At 39.5% G+C, this 17,544-nt stretch overlaps 1 protein-coding gene and 1 pseudogene across 4 annotated transcripts in view; one reads left to right on the plus strand and one right to left on the minus strand.

The window, feature by feature from the left end:
* Positions 1-17,544, minus strand: part of LOC145480000 (protein crossbronx homolog) — a 95,104-nt gene that overhangs the window by 47,823 nt on the left and 29,737 nt on the right. For all 4 annotated transcript variants that reach the window (XM_081458491.1, XM_081458492.1, XM_081458493.1 and 1 more), the window contains exon 5: positions 1,137-1,193. In XM_081458491.1, the coding sequence (XP_081314617.1) occupies positions 1,137-1,193 (57 nt within the window). The remainder of the gene's footprint in view (positions 1-1,136; positions 1,194-17,544) is intronic.
* On the plus strand, positions 5,752-12,966 carry LOC145479986 (uncharacterized; annotated as a pseudogene).

Below are 17,544 nucleotides of genomic sequence, written 5' to 3' on the forward strand. Positions count from 1 at the left end.
CATTTACTGAGTAAATGTTAACGTTAAATTAAAAACTCAAAAAAAAAAACAGAAAAAAATATGCAGTGGCTTGCAAAAATAGGCTTGTGACTCACGGCTTGCGGCTCTGGCTTGCAGGCTCGCACATTAGTTACACTCCAAAATTATTGCTTTCAAAACTTGAAGACAAAGTTTTTTTGCTTTGTTGTGGAGCAGAAACTTATTTTGAGCTTTTTTCTAGCAATTCAGAGCGAAAAATGCAAAATACAACTTAAAATTTGACAAAGGGCGGACATGCATACAGCCCTACAATTCCTAACTAAAGATCCTTTTTTCCTGCTTGAAACCAAAGATCTGCTCAAAAATTTCATCCTAAATATCCTATTTTACATTTTGCAACTCTATGATTTTAAGTCTTAGTTAACAATTTTTCAAGTTATCCAATACTTGCCTTGAATTGTATTACAGGTCATGTCATTTTTATGACCTGTGATCTCATTAATCATGGCTCTCAACCACTTATCATTAAACTGAGCACAGTTTTGTTTGACTTGTTAGGCTGAACTGCAATAAAGTAGTATACTATCCATACCAAGATTTAACAAAGCAGAAGCAAGCAAAATACATAGAGGATATTACATGCCCGTTTGTGGATACAAATTTTATCTTCGAGTGTTCAACTAGATATCTCACTCATTCGCTGCACTCACTTGTGAGATCTTGAGTTAAACACTTGAGGATAAAATTTGTATCCAAAAGCAGGCATGTAATATTCTGTTTATTACATAAACATACTAATGATGTTTTTGACAATTCTGTGAAGATTTCCGTCAACTTTCCGAAGATTTTCGAAGATTTTCCAAAATTGTTCCAAAGGCCAGACGAATGCTTCCAAGCATTTTCCGAACATTTCTGAACATTTTCCAAAGATTGCCGAAGATGATTTATGAAGATCCGAAGATGTTTCCATCATACATCAACAAATTTAAGTGTAGTTAAAGGGACAAAAGAAAAATGTTATAAAAAAGGAATATCTTCACAGTCTGAAAAATAAAAATAGTACCTTCACTGCGCGCGATGAAGATATGATTTTTTAGTAAAAGGAAAAATCCTGGTATTTCACTGGTGTTTATATAATAAAGCTCAATATTACTCACCATATGTTGTTTTTACCTCTTTGCCACAGGGGGAAATGACTATCCAAGTTAAGTACACTAAAACAAGATGAAATCAAATTACAGCTGGATCCCTTCTAGACTGGATTCATCTCTCTTTTCTAATTGACTTGAACATGTATTCTTTTTTTTCATGATATTTATTTAGCAACTTCAAAAAGACAATGCAAAGTACAAAATTACATGTAGTAGCGCATGATTGACATAATTTAAAACTACAAAGCAACAATTTTACGTATACAATGATATCTTGGTTACAATATATTTAATTGTAGAAAAGGGAAAAAAGATTAGTGCACTGGAATCAGGATCAAGCAGCTTGGGTTTGAGCCCTGGCCGGGGAAATTGTGTTGTGTTTTTGGGCAAGACATTCACAGCACCTCACACAGCACCTCTCACAGCGCCTCACACAGTGCCTCTCACAGCGCCTCACACAGCACTTCTTTCCACCCAGGTGTATAATGGGTTCTGGCTAATTTAGTGCTGGGGGCAACCCTGTGATAGACTAACATTCCATCCAGGAGGGATCAAGTAGAAATACTCCTAGTCACTTCATGCTACAGAAACTGCGATTTAAGTTCCAGCCAGCTGATGGGCCACTTGGCTAGTATGCAGACTTTACCTTACCTTTACAGATTGGCAAGAGAATATACACAAATACATGCAAGTCTCAATTAGAACTACAGTGCTATCTGTCAAGCACAAGCTACAACAACTGCTGTAGCATTGATTTTGAAATATCTGTTGAAATGTTATGACTAGCAAACATACAGTTGTAGTTCAGGGATTGGAATCTGCATGGGAGTCTTTGTAATAGAAATATTATTGTACTTCCTTGACCAGGGCTGTTTGGCTGTTTAATGTTAAAAATATAGAGAGGATATTACAGGGTGGCGAGAGGATAAGAATTTTATGTTCAAGTGGCAAGAATATCTCACGAATGAGTGCAGCGGATGAGTGAGATATTCTTGTGATATTCTTACGATATTCCATGTTAGAGTGTTCTTGCCACTCGAACATAAAATTCATATCTTTGAGCCAACGTGTCATGTTCTTTCCATTATATAGACATACTGATCACGGTGGTTTTGACGATTTTCCGAAGATTTCTGACCAGTTTCTGAACATTTCCAAAAATTCTCCAAAACTTGTCAGAAGGTCACACAAAGGTTGCCAAACATTTTTCAAAATTTTCCGAAGATTTCTGAAGATTTCCTAAGATCCCCAAAGAATGCCGAAGACTTTCGAGGAAGACCCGAAGATGTTTCAATCATACACCAACGAATTTAAGTACAATTTAACAGACAAACTTGATATCAGTGAAATCACTGATATCTTCACTAGTGAGGATACAGAATATACACCACCTGAGTCCCAGATGTGGTTTCGTATGAATATTATGAGTGGTGTATTTTACAGTAAAACACTCGTGTCTATATAATAAAACGTTTTAACACATTTTATTCCAGACCTGTACATGTATCCTTTCCATCCCACTGACCTCTTCCCTCACACATTCCACTCTCATCCTCCCCTCCCTATGTGAAGATATTTCCAAACCAAATCTGTCATCACCCGTATCCAGTAAAGAGCCTAACAGAATACATGTCTGTGACTTTGAAAGCCTTTCCTAGGGAAACCAAACTCTTAGTATGATGCTGCCTGGCTTTGATTAAAATACTATTGCTTGCTTTGCAACAAAGTCAAACCATAATTAGGGGTGCTAAAAGTTTACTTTTCCATGCTCCATTCCCTTTTTAAGCAACTGGCGCCCGTTTTATGAAGCTCAATTTGACGTAGAAATTTTTGTAGAACTCTATGACTCTACGCTTTTGTCAACAGTCTCCTCCAATGTGTTGGAAAGATACATTACCTCCTACTTCATAGCTTTTACCATAGTTGTGTATTGTTACTATGGTTACCTGCCTATTTCATGACATTTGACTTCAAACCATCTACCCTCTGAGTCCATCTACGCTCATACACAAATAGCCAACTGGTCTGCTTCCTGCCCGTTGGGATTTTTAAGCCTATTACGTTCAGTTGATATATTTGTTTCTTTCATTTAAAGTGGCAGGCCTGTGAACTAGCTAGGTGTAACTAAGCGCACTGACCACTATAAACAACATTCGAACATTTGAATGCTCTACCTTCTACCAGCTAATCTCTTCGATCTATGCTCTACGCTCTACGTTCTACCATCTACACTCTACTCTCTGTTCTACCAACTAGTCGCTCTATGCTCTACCATCTACCATCTACCCTCTAAGCCCATCTACACTCTACTCCCTACATTCTACCAGCTACCCGCTCTACGCTCTATGATCTCCATCTACCCTCTAAGCCCATCTACGCTCTACTCTCTACGCTCAACTATCTACCTAGCCTGCGAACAGGCTCCTGGTTAGCCTGAACGAAGCGAGGGAGCCTGTAGACATTCTATTGATGCTGCCTTTCTATGATACCAGCTCCTGGTATCATGATATGATTGGTTAAATCGCTGATTGTTGACATCTTTGAGATGAATATTTGTCAGATCTTTGTAAAATTACATGACTCCAACGGTTTGTTACAATAGTGCATTTGCTGTTCTCTTTTAAGTTTCGGTCTCTCAACCTCTTGTTATTTCACAAGTGATTCTGAAGGGTACTTTATGCTCTGTTATGAGCAGGAATTTTATGTAGACGCTAGTGGAGTGGAGCTGTTTGCTGGTGCTATAGCAATTTTTTTAGAGGTCAAAGCCATGGTTTCTGGACTTTCCACTGTTATCTGCTTGTCGCTTTGCAGAGTTTGACACCTCTATCATGTGCTTATAATCTCTTTAGGCTCATTTCAGTATTGCAAAATATGTTTTAAGCTCTCTAAGTATTGGTTTTGGAGGGACAAAGTTAAGTTTGAAATATTCCGTGAACATGTTGCTTACTTGCACTCTATATTATGACGCCCGGCCCGGCTTTTTGATTAGCTCAATTAGAACTGTTTGCAAGTACCGAAAATGTAGCCTCTTGACAGGTCTAATTACTTCATTGACTGATTTGTTACAGGCTTATCACCAAGGGCAGATAGGCACATCAAAAGCAAAGTCTACAGGCTCCCCTGTCCCCGCCCCGATTGCTTTGCTCTTTGAATTCTTCTGTTTTGCACTTGCCGAAATTTTTTTCCGCTCTCGCCAGGAGCCTGTTCGCAGGCTATGATCTACCCTCTAAGCCCATCTGCTTGGAAAGTTATTGGAATCTCTTAATTTTTCTTTTAATCTTTTAATTTTTTAACGAAGGCTAGTGAGCAGCCCAAAGGAAGACGTCTTGTAGTTTAAGCTTTTTCGTTTATTTCTGATGCGCTTCGTCTCTGTCTGAGACTTCTTGAGGGAATGATTTAAGCGTGCCTAAGTTTAACTTCCCATGGAAGTGAATACTTGCTGAAACACACTGTAAACGGACATTACAAGAAACGTCTTAATGCACATGTTATTGTGTGATGTTATATTTTGGGGGCCATGTGATTAGCGCTAACCGTATGGCCCCCAAAATATAAAAAACAGTTTAAAAATATTGAAAAGTTAAATTAGAAAAAGATATATCTTTTGTCTGGAAGAGTCCCAAAGAAATCCTATTAGAGTTTCCTAGTTGTCTCTATAGCAAGAATGATCATATCAAACTTACGTACTATGTTATTGATGAAAGTAGTATTTCGTTTCTCGATTTATTTCTTGATGCTAATTTTAGCACTCTGCACTTTTCTTCCCATCAAAAGCCACTAAATAAGTATCTGTACATTCCCTTTGAGTCGTTTCATCCCGCAAGCAACAAGAGGGCCTTCATTAGAGGTGCGCTTATGTGCTATACTAGAAATAGCTCCACTTTTAGAGCCTTTAGCAAAATGCGAGAAATTCTGGAAGTGCCTCAGGCTTCATGGATACCCAGTTGGGTTTTTCCTTTCTAAATACAGTAACAGAACTAAATGGCTTTCACTAAAACGTTAATCGTACAACAGTAGGATGGCAGTCTTTAAATCCACATTTAACTGTAGTCATGCTAACTGATGAGAAGCACATTTTGTTTTAGAAAAGTCCTAAAAACAATAGGTGCACGGATTGGTTAAAAATGGTTTTTCTATAACTCGATAGAAACTCAGAACTAGCAATAGCTGTTGACGTATTGATGGCGCGAGCAAAGAGAATTTACACTTTGATGATCAAAGTTAACAAGTTTTTTTCCTTTTTTTCATTGTGGTGTTTTCTAAAAGAAATAGAAAACATGTTCTCCATGTTTCTATCGAGTTATAGAAACACTCATGAAAGTTTGGGAGAACTCAGTCGAAAAAGCTGTGGAAACTGAGCATTTCTCGTTCTCCCAACCTTCCACTTGTGTTTCTATAACTCCATAGAAAGTAAGTAAGTAAGTAAGTAAGACTTTATTTTACAAGGGTAACATTTGACAGTAATAAAACTGATAACCTAATGGCCCTCTAAAATAAAATTTGAAAAAGAAAGAAATAGTAACAATCGTAACAATATTAAAAATAATTAAAATAAAATAATTAAGCCTATATACATTGTAAAATATTTACAAAATGTGATTATTTACAAATTTTTTAAAAAAAATTTACAGGAATAGTTTGCTAAGAATTTGATTATCTAAAATTATTTTAAAAAGGGAGCGCTTAAAATTTTTTACACTGGTACTCTGTTTGATGTCCACACTTAATTTGTTCCATTCTTTTTTGGCTCGCACAGCAAACGCTCGACCCCCTTCAGTACTTCTCTTAAATCGCAGGCACATTAAGTTTATATTACAAAAACGGGTTGATCTATTATGTGTCAGAGTTTCTGATAAGTAAATCATTTATATTTTCCGGGGTACATGTTTTTTATTTCTTAAATAGTGTACTCAAAAAGTGCCAATACTTAGGTCACAGGACTTTGAACACTTAGTGGATGTTTTGCGACCAAGTGGAGATGTTGTTTACTAGTTTTTAGAGTCATAATTCGTCGTAGAGATTGCTGTTCATTTTAAGTTCGAATAAATGGTTTAACTCAGAGCCATACTGGTAGAAGAGCAAGATTCACGTTGGGGAAATTCGCCGAATTCAAGAAAATGCCATCAAATTCGAAGAAGAAGAAGTGCCGTGACCGAGCGAAGGGCACAGATGATGGTGAAGATACCCGCGATAAAATCGCAGATAAAATAGAAGAGCAAAGATCAAGAAAGCCAAGTCAAAATCGCTATTCGCAAGATGAAAAAATCAGCTGGCGGATTTATTAGAAGATGGAGTGGCGAATAACTGTCAAATAAGAGTGTTGAGGAAAAAACTTGACAAAGCCCAAGATAATGTTGTTGAAGGTTTGACATCGTTGGCTGTGTTGTATTCAGAAGCTAGAGATCGGTATGCCCTTGAGAAAACAAGCCGCGAACTTGAGGAAACTGAGAATGAATTCTGTAAGGCCCAAGAGAGTATACAAGAATATTTGGACGTCAATAAGGATGAATTATCGAGTCAAGTGTCAGGATTTTCCAGGAAATTATGTAATTTGCATTCACAAGAAACAAAAGCTTGCCAGGATGTGACCGAGCTCAAGGAGCGATGACATGAAAAAGAAGAATCTGTCAAGCGTGCTCAAAAGAAAATGGAGGAAGAATATGCCCGTTGTCAAAAAGAAATAGAAGCCAAAGTTAGAGAGGCGAAGGAGGAATTAGCCCGTACAAAAGGAGATTGCAAAGAGAAATATTGAAAGCTTGAAGGTGCCATAGACAAAGAGCTTGGATTGTTGCCTCCAAGCTCACAAAGAGGGATATTAAGCCAGGAGAGGAAGAGAAGACTGTTGAAGAAACATGAACTCGGGAAAGACATGTGGAAACAACTGACAAGGGTTTCTATTCCAGTATTTAGTGGAGACAGCAGTCGTATGGGAGCTGGATGGCTTGTGTTGAAAAAGCACCAGCCACTGCAGAGTATAAATTGTTGCAGCTAAAGAAGTACCTATCTGGAGAAGCGTTGACAGCAGTTGAGAGCTTAGAACATTCGGTCGAGGCCTATGAAGTGGCCAAGAGCAGATTGGAGAGAAAATTCTGTGGTCAACGTCATCAGATCAATTTCCACTTAGAGGAATTGGACCAGTTCCCACCAATTTGTCCTGAAAACTCCAAGGACCTAGACAGGTTGGCAGACTTACTGGATGTGATTGTCATAAATCTAAAGGAGGCCAGAAGAAAAGAGGAACTTGGCAATGGGTCCTTGTACATGAAAGTACAAAAAAAAACAATGACCAGTACCATGCTTGCTAATTACAACAGATGGTTGTTTGAGCAGAAAAAAGTGGAATGTGTTGGGCACTTTGTGAGTGGATCATGCAAGAAGCTGAATTCCAGACTGTTGCGGCAGAGACACTAAGTGGGCTGACAGGAAAGTGAAGAGATAGCTCACACACATTCTTTGGTCAGACAAGCAGTTCAGGAAAGCCTGTCAGCACAAATTGCCCACTTTGTAAGAAAGATCATCCAGTGTTAAGCTGCGAGGAGTTTAAGAAAATGGATGTGCAGAGTCATTAACAAAAGGCTTAACAGCTAAGACTCTGTTATCGTTGCCTCTGAAGAAGTCACAACGGAAGGCGATGTGCTCAAAATAGTCGGTGTGGTATCGAGAGCTGTGAGAAAATGCACAATCAGGTATGCATGGAGATCAGTTTGTAAATGGTGGAAGTGCTAGCAAGTTACAAGTGATAGAGCCAGAGAGGAGCCTACCCTTGGACATGGGAGCTAGTGAAAACAATGCATGCAGCTCTGGCACAGAGCGGGAGCGAAGTACCCTTCCTAAACACTCCTTGACAACAACCATGGCAACCACAACAGCTCCAGAGCCAGCAAAGTACCTCGCCTTGCGTACAGTACGGGTAGTGGTGAAGAATGGGGAGCAAAGAATGATCATAAATGCTTTACTTGATGACGGAAGCACAAAGACCTACATACATGGTGATGTGGCTGCTGAGCTAGGATTGGAAGGAAGTACCCAACGGATCACAGTTAATGTGCTAAATGGTGAGGAAGTTTCCTTTGAAACCATGCCAGTGGAGTTTGACCTGCAGAGTATTGATGGCAAGACTCGTGGAAGAATTTCATCATTTACAGCAATACCGGTGACTGGGAATATGAGACCAGTTAACTGGAAAGGGCAATCGGGAAAGTGGAAGCACCTGCAAGGTGTTAACTTGCCCAATCCTGGCCCTCGGACAATCATTGACATGTTGATTGGCATAGACTATGCTGAATTGCACTTTTCCATTGGAAATGACTGTGGCCAACCTGGGGAGCCGGTGGCTCGACTGACACGTTTAGGTGGGACGTGTATTGGTTCACCTGAGCTGAGAGAGGATAGCGTGCAGCAGACAAATTTCAACATGGCCCATTTCGTTCATAATCAAGAGAAATAATCGAGTTCCGTATTGCAGAAGTTTTGGGAGGTCGACTCATCTGGGTCAATCACAGAAAGAGAACTGTTGAAAAAAGAGGAAGCTGAAGCGAAAAAGCATTTGAGAGCTCAGTGCAGTTCAAAGGGGAAAGATATGAAGTAGACATGCCATGGAAACCAAACGCCCACGAGTTACCAAACAAGTATGAGATGGCAGTGAACTGGTTGATCAGCACTGAAAAGAGACTTCTGAAGAATCCTCAGCTAGCGGGGTCGTATTCAGACATCATCAGCAAGTACATACATGTACAGAAGGGCTATGTTTCTAAAGTGACACCCTCTAAGACAGAAGTGAAGGCCTGGTATCTTCCACACTTCGCAATTGTAAGACCTGAAAAGACAACTACAAAGACTGGGGTGGTTTTCGATGCCTCTGCAAAATTGGATGGACTGCCATTGAATGGCGGCATCTGCCAAGGACCAAAACTCCAAAGGGATATCTTTGATGTACTACTACGTTTTCCATGGTTTCCAGTAGCCCTAGTATGTGACATTGCAGAGATGTATCGTAGAATTTGGATATCACCCTCAAGTAGACTATTCCATTGTTTCTTCTGGAGGGACGTAGATCAGTCAAGATCTCCAGATGTTTATCAGTTCATTAGCCTTGTCTTTTGAGTTAACTCGTGCCCCTATCAAACACAATTTGGTTCTCAGAAGCATGCAAGAGAAAACCAAGAGCACTACCTGAAAGCTGCCGAAACAATCTTGGAGTCTACATACATGGATGACAGCATGGACTCTTCCCCTAGCAAAGAGGAGTGTGTAAAACTTTATGAGGAACTATCAGCACTCTGGAGGTCTGCAGGTATGCATACCAGAAAGTGGTCTTCCAACTCAGAGCAGTACTGAAGAAGATACCTGAAGAAGACAGAGCTGCAGAAGTGGACTTAAACAAAGGAAATTTGCTGTCAATGAGGACGCTTGGTGTGTTGTGGTTGGTTATGGAAGATGTTTTCATCTACAGAGTGAATCTGTCAGATGAGAAGTTCCAGTTGACCAAGCGAAATCTCCTGTGTAAGATAGCCATGCTGTTTGACACTATGGGGTTTCTGGCACCATACATGATCCGGGCAAAGATTCTACTGCAAGAGATGTGGACCTCAAGATTAGATTGGGATGACCCGCTAGACCAAAGCCAAGCTAGACAGGCCAGGATGTGGTTTGAAGAGCTCACAGAGTTGTCAGAAGTGCAAGTCTCTCATTCCCTGCAGTTGAACTCAGATGTTGAAACAGTTACCTTGCACACCTTCACAGATGCATCAGGGGATGCGTATGGTGCAGCAACTTATGTTAGGTACAAGTACAAGGGTGGTACAGTATCTACCAGCCTAGTGGCCTCCAAGACATGAGTGGCACCACTATCAGCTACAAGCTTTCTGAGACTCGAACTTATGGGAGCTTTTTTGGGATTAAGATTGGCCCTGTCCATAGCCAAGGTTCTTAAGATTGACCAGAACCTACTCACATTCTGGAGTGACAGCATGAATATGTTGTGGTGGATATGAATACCCAGTCGCGGTTTCAGACCGTTGGTAGCAAATCGGATAGGAGAAATACATGATTCAAGCAGTCCTACTCAGTGGCGTCATTGTTAGCACACACCAGAACCCTGCTGACCTGCCAACCAGAGGAATTTCTGCATGACTGAGCTAAAAGGAAACGAGATGTGGTGGAAGGAATAGCAGTTGTTTTGCCAACGAGTTGTTTCGCCAACAACTTGTTCACCAACTCTTAGGTCGATTTGCTAACGTCAGATATCCAGTGCTAAAAAAAAGGCTGCTCAATGATGTCTGAAATGCAATCCTGATCCTTGGGTGAAGAAATTTTAACAAGAAGATCTGTTAGATCTTATAACCGCACTTTTAAAATTTAACTGTTTGCTTAGCACTACCATCGGAACGCAGTGCACATTCCAAAGCAGTTATTGATGATTCTTTTCTTACTGTAGACATCACATCACTTGATCAACACAAACTGTATTATTGCACCATCAGTGGTAGCCATTGACAAATCTCCGATGACATAATGGTCTTAATCTTTGTAGAACTTTCTTCGGGATATGTATGGGCATGAACGATATAAATGACACGATAATAACACTATTAACAACAGCTTTCTTTCTTAAAAGTCATGATTAAATTTAATTGGTGTTTTCCACGAGTAAAGGGCTAGCAAAGTAGTCACACAAGTCATATAATTTAATAATAAAACTCTATCCTGACCGATGTATCGATTTTGGTCACTCCAGTGACCACAGATTGAAAACGTGACAGAAAATTGGCATTACTTTCGATGATCTCAACATTAACCAATTATAGGCCATCTTTCAGCTCTTTTCGTCATATCCCCCCCTCGGGAGAATTTTGTCAAGTTAGCTAATTTAGCATGCAAGCCACCGTAATGGCGGTCACCGTTGACGAAATGTTTATTTGCTCAAAATTGGGGCAAAATCTTTCGGAGATGGAAGTCAGGACATTTGTAAGGATACAGAAAGTAATTTGAGGCCGGTTGCTGGCTTCTAAGGCTGAATTTATCCAGAAGTAAGCTGTATTTTCATTTTCGTGCCGAAAGCCGTGCGATGAAATGTTATCGGCTTGTTCTGCTGTCTTGTTCTGTTTTTCTCTTGGTCTTTCTTGTAGCCCACCGAGGCTGGTCTTTCGTCTAAATCAGTTGAAAAAAGTTCGAACAAGATGTTCCCATTCAAGTTTAAGCTCTCAGGCGATAATTCTGGAGCTTTTAGGCCGAAACGTTCGGCTTTGTTATGTTCGTGTTTTTCGGTTGCTATGGGCAACCGTTGCTTCCTTTGTTAGGTCAAGTCTGGGGAGTGAAGTCACAAAAAAATGCGAATTAATTCTGGTTTTGTTCAATTTCGCTGAAATTTTAACACGATAAGGCTGGATTGTTAACGAATAGATTTACCGCCTGCCAATGTGTGGTAGCTATTAACGCTGAAGTGTTATATCGCTTCAAAGTCAGGGTTTTGAAACGTGTGGGTTCGGCGTGATTTTGTAATCAGAGGTTTTTGTTGACCCCGAAGGAAAAAATATCCGGAAAAGGTCATTTCATCGACGATTCAAAGGAATATAAATATGTATATGTTCCGAGCTAAATTTCTGCTGAAAAAATATAATTTTTGACAAACGCTGGGTTTTTAATTTTTTCCCGCGAAAGTCACTATCGGATGAGATTTATTAATGTTTCCACAGCTTTTGGCGAGTAAACATCACAGGTTGCGTGACTCAAAATTTGGCCAAGTGGAAGCTTGGGTCTGGTCGCAGACAAAACTGCGAAAAAAAAAACCACAGGTAAACCATGAACCGCGCTCGGCCCATGGCCGCGCGGTTAATTAAGGTGGCTTACTACAGTTTTTCAGAGACTATTAGCCCGTGTTTCAATTGCTTGCCAGACGTCAGTATTTTATCGCGCTTGGACAAATGACGCAAGTAATCCTAAGAAGAAATGAAAACCACTTCAGCACTTGAAAGACGTTAAATCACTTCGGTATACGTGGCAATAGTTTCAAACTCTGTTCAAATGTGTGTTCAAGCCTAGGGCCAAAAAATAATAACAGAAAAACTCGATAAACAACTGGTAAAAGATCTCTAAATTACTCTTGCTTTCTCGTATGTGATACATGGCATCACATGAGTGCACGCTTAAATAAAGAACATACGCAATTCAATTCTCGTCCAAGGTTGTAAAAGCCAGTCTTTGAATGAGGATTGCTCAAAAACCTACTGTACAACCCATGATGAAATTTTCACAGTTGATTTGTAGGGGTGAATCACATTTAGAGCCAAAATTTTTAAAAAATCTGTAAGACAGATTTTGAACTATTTTTGATTTCACATTTTTTTAGTTTGCGAAAATCTGTCTTACAGATTTCTATTTTACTTTGCATGAATATTAAATCAGAGCCAATTTTCCTATTCCTGAAATTTTGAGGTGGCGTTATATAGGTGGATTTTGAGAAAAACTTGATTTAACCTACTAGTGCCCAGTCTCTCTTAGGTAGTCGGTCATTCATTTTGGCCATTTGTTGACATAAAATTGTTCAAGTTTCACATAGAATGGTAAAAGACTTAACTAAACAGTAAATAGAGAAAGGAAAAACATCTTAGAACATTTTCCTAAAGAGTTAGAAGCCAAGCTGTTAAAATCCATCAAAACTGTAGTAAGCCACCTTAAGTCACTGCCAGTTTTGGATAGGATATTCACACACTATCCGGCTTTGGTATGTTTCGCGTTTGATAAGACATCAAATGATTATACGATAAAGAAAAGAGGTCAAAGCAGCTTTCTTGTTGATTAAGAATCCGGTCACAGACAAATCAGCTAAGCACACAAGATGCTGGTGAACGAGACGTTGGCGAAACAACTCGTTGGCAAAACGACCAGATACCGGTGGAAGGGTCCGAAGTTCCTGAGCATGCCAGAAGACACATGGGCAAAACCAGAGATTGATGTAACTCCTGAAGCAACACTAGAGGTCTGTAAGAAAGAGAGGACAACATTGGATGTGCCAGACAAAGAATCAGTAGTGTTTGTGCTGGCCCCACAAGTGACTTGGCATTTACACCCCAGCAGATATTCAAGCTGGACTAGATTATTGAGAGTTAGAGCATGGATACATCGATTCATGAACTGCGTAATGCCGCCAGAAGAGAGGAGTTCTGGAGAAATTGCCAGTCAACAGATCTCAGATCCAGAGACTGACATCATCAAAGAGGTGCAACAAGAAGCCTGTCAAGAAGAATACAAGGCATTGGCCAATTTCAAGCCTGTTCTGCAAAACAGCAAGTTGCTAAGTTTCAACCCCGTCCTATGTGAAGATGGTCTGCTTCAATCAGGATGGAAGACTGCGCTATGCGGACTACCTGCCTTTCGATGCTGATATCCAGTCATTCTGCCGAGGAAGAGTGGGGTGACCAGACTTATTGTGAAGTTCTATCACAAAAGAAGTAACCATGCGGTGGGAACCACTCACACATTGTCTTTGCTATCCTCCAGATTCTGGATCATGCAAGTTAGAGAGAGGAGATTCGTGACTGGGAAAGAGAGTGCTGTGAATGTCGGAAGAGAAAGGCAAAGGCTGCTAAACAGATAATGGCCCCCGTTCCAAAGATTTGACTAAAGTTGCCCTTACGAGCTTTCGCACAAACAGCGGTTGCCTTTCCGGGACCATTTATAACTATAAAGGGGAGGGGCAAGAAGAGAGCTTAAAGATATGTTTGCTTATTTACATGCCTAACATCAAGGGCTATTCACCTAGAGATGGCCTATGGGCTCGACACAGATTCCTTTCAGAACGCATTTTATTGCATGGCCAATCGGAGAGGACTGCCAAAAGAGATGATTTCTGCTAAGAAGTCTCAGATAGAGACAAAACGCATCGGAAATAAACAAAAAAGCTTACAACTACAAGACGTCTTCCTTTGTGCTGCTCACTAGTCTTCATTAACAAATTAAAACATAGGCACGCAAGGCATGCAAGAGTTATTTTTTTTGTGAAGTGTTGGAGATAGGAGCATTAATGGAGCTGTTTACAGTAATGATTTGGTTAATTTGACAAGTGTCTTTGGTTGTGATGTACAGCAAGAAACTGGGAATTTATGATGTACATGCGATGTTACATCAGTCATGGTAAGATAGCTAAATAGTAAGCCATAAAATGTTTGACTGAACAAACTACAGTAATCAGACACGTCTCCAGATTAATGTAGATACCATCTTATTTTCTAACAGGCAATTTGATTCGTTCTTTGATACAATTCTCACTGTGATTGGTGTGACACGTGCACATGCATAACTCCCTCACTCACCGATCACATAGCCCTTCCAACCCCCAAGAGGAATTTTTGCTCAAAAATACTCAAGTTAAATAAGAGACCTTTTCGCATTTTATACGAGTTGTAAGTTTACCCTTTTTAGTGCAAAGTGCAGTATTGGGATGGTTTAGGAGGCTGCTGTTTGCTAAGACACTAATGCACTAACGCCAACGAGATTGCCATGTTGTAAACCAAGGTACACATCCACTGTGAAACTGGAACTCCTAAAATCTTAGAGACTGGAAATTGATTATTCCAGAGCTCCGTGTCTTGGCACTGACCAAAAGACACATGGCCTCTGGGAATGAGATTGCGTCAAAGACGCATGTGTTCTAGCATTGCTAGTGTGATAAACTCCGTTCTCGAGTTCAGATGCCCGGTTTTTTTAGTTTTTGTAATGAGCGATATCACACTCTCGTTTTGGCTGGGGATAGCAGTTGTATTTCAGGTAACGTCAGTTCTCCTTTTTCAGTGCAAAGAACGTTACTGTGACTGCGTATCTTCTGGAATCTTCCCTAGCTCAATTCAAGAAATGTCATCTGCTGTTTTATAACTATTGGGTGTTTGCCAGGGTTGAAATAGTGAATGGGAACATATTGCCTCTCCTTAGCAGCTTGTTTGTTTCCTCTTCTATGAAAGAGAGCACAAAGTTCATATTCAGCCAAAACCTTCCCACGTTAGTTAGATGTAAAACTAGTGAATTTGTGACAAAAAAAACTTTGATATTATTGCTGCAGACTCCATGGCACCTATTGAAACCTCCAATTAATTTCATCAGTCAATGAGGCAACTCGCTCACCCATGTGGGATATAATTTCGGTCAAGTAAAGATCTCTGCATTCAGTACTTTTTCATTGAAATGCTCCTAAGTTGTATTACTCGATAGAATTGTGTATTAGTTTGATGTGGTTTTATTGTTTACACCAACTCGGCTGGCAACAGAATTAGAATGCACTATTCCATGATTTGACGTGACTATTTGATAATTAGATTAATTCTTGTTTATTGGTGAGATGAAAATTTACGTTTTGAATAAAACAAAATCGTTCCTCTTCGACTTTTCAGCAGACATTTAACTTATATATTCCATTTATCTCCAACAGTAAGTTAAAAAAATACACATCTTTCTTATATTTTCGTGGAAACAAAGGTATCCTGTTGCATACATTGGCAAGGAAAACAAAAGTATCAAATTACAAACATTGGCATGAAAAGTAATGCTACAAAATGAACGAAACTCCAGATAAAATACCACAATAAATTTAAAACCGTCTTGACAAACGGTAATTGTAAGTTATTTTTGGGCAAAACACAAGCATGAAACATACACACGGCTAAGATTATGTCTTATCAAGTTTTGTCTGCTCATATTCTGCAAAGGGAAAAAGGCCTAGTTGACTTGCTGGGGAGAGAACAGCAGGGGTGAGGACCTGTGTGACTACTGCATTAGAGCTGCAAATTACACTGCAATATCTGAGAATCTCTCACTAGTTTTGTTAACACCAACGGTGGCAACAGAATAAGAATATGCTATTCCGTGACTCGACGTGACTATTTGATAATTAAATTAGTAATTGTTTATCGATGATATGAAAATTTGCCTCTTGAATGAAACAAAATCATTCCTCTCCTTTTTTCTTGAGTTATTTAACATTATTTCATTTTTCTCCAGCAGGAAAAAAAGTGAGCATATCTTCCTTTATATGTTTTCGAGAAAACAAGGGTATCATGTTACAAATTTTGCGAGGAAAACAAAAGTATCAAGTTACAAATCTTGGCGTTGAAAAATGAAATTATCACGTTTGCTACTTCAATGTAGTAATGAATTTAAAATAAACAAAATTCAACATAAAACACCACAGTAAAATTTTAAAGCCGTCTTGACAAACAGTAATTGTAAGTTATTTTTGGGCCTTGAATGAAAATACGCATATTTGTCTTTGGCAAAGTCAACTAATGCAATCAAATTAAATTGAGCAGCCAATGAAATTTAGCTGCTCCCACAGTTATTAAATTCTTTCCAACTAAAGCATCACATCTGTAAGAGGCTTTCTTACTTAACCTCTTCGGTGCTACTGTGCCATATCACAAGACTTAAACACGCTATGAAGCATGTCTTTTAACACACTGCAGAAAAGAAAGTCAAAAGATTTAGTGTGTTAAGACGTGCAAAACAAAAGCTACCATGACACTCTTTATTTCCTTACTAAATATGCGCATATGCATGTCAGATGTCAGGCTTAGCGTGCCATGTCATCACACGCGTGCCCGTGTTATCACCATTATGTTGGAAATCCTGTGGAGGGTCATAAATGGTATCACAAGGAAAAAACTAGAATAAATAACATTGTATTATTTCTGTAGGGAAAAGGACATGATGATGATGTTAAGCGTAATTTTTTGATAAACAATATTAAAGTTTTCCTTGTCTTGGATCACGTCACTCTGACGCATGATGACGCAGAGGCATGTGATTTAGTTGTTTGCCAGTTCCTTGCCGTCCGCCATTTTGGAAATTGGAAGGAAAAAAAACAAGTAATTACGCTTGTGTTCATTGAAGCTGTAAAGAGTGTTGCAGTGTTCACGTTTATGCTGAAAAACCTTTCGGAAACTACGCTAACAAACTAGCGAAACAAACTGCACACAAACGCACTGTGCACCGTTGGCAAGGGTCCACCACTAAATTGAAGCCTCGAGTACGCGAGCGCTTGTTTTGGCCGGGCCAGCTTGTTAACTGTAGCATCTGAGCACAAAGCTCTTGCATAAAGCATTTGAAGTTGAATTGAGTTATTGAGAAGTTATACTGTTGTAAAGACTGGTCAGAGACGAATCGAAGGAAGACCTAAGCTGATTTGTGGGAGAAATATTGAAAGGTAAGACTTATCAGTTTTATAACTTACATGATGATTTCTCTGATGCAATATCGGGCCTCCATGGGTTTGCACGAAGTATTTTTAAAAGCCAAAGAATTATCGCATTGTGTCAAAAAGCATTTTTGGTCGACTTTGTTGTTTATGTTTTATCTGGTGGCAATATACCTGCCTGCATTACAGAGACAAGTACGTTTATGGCAAATTAATTATTTTGCTGGGCTTTGG

This window comes from Orbicella franksi, chromosome 2 (assembly GCF_964199315.1).
Source record: "Orbicella franksi chromosome 2, jaOrbFran1.1, whole genome shotgun sequence".
NCBI classification, from domain to species: domain Eukaryota; kingdom Metazoa; phylum Cnidaria; class Anthozoa; order Scleractinia; family Merulinidae; genus Orbicella; species Orbicella franksi.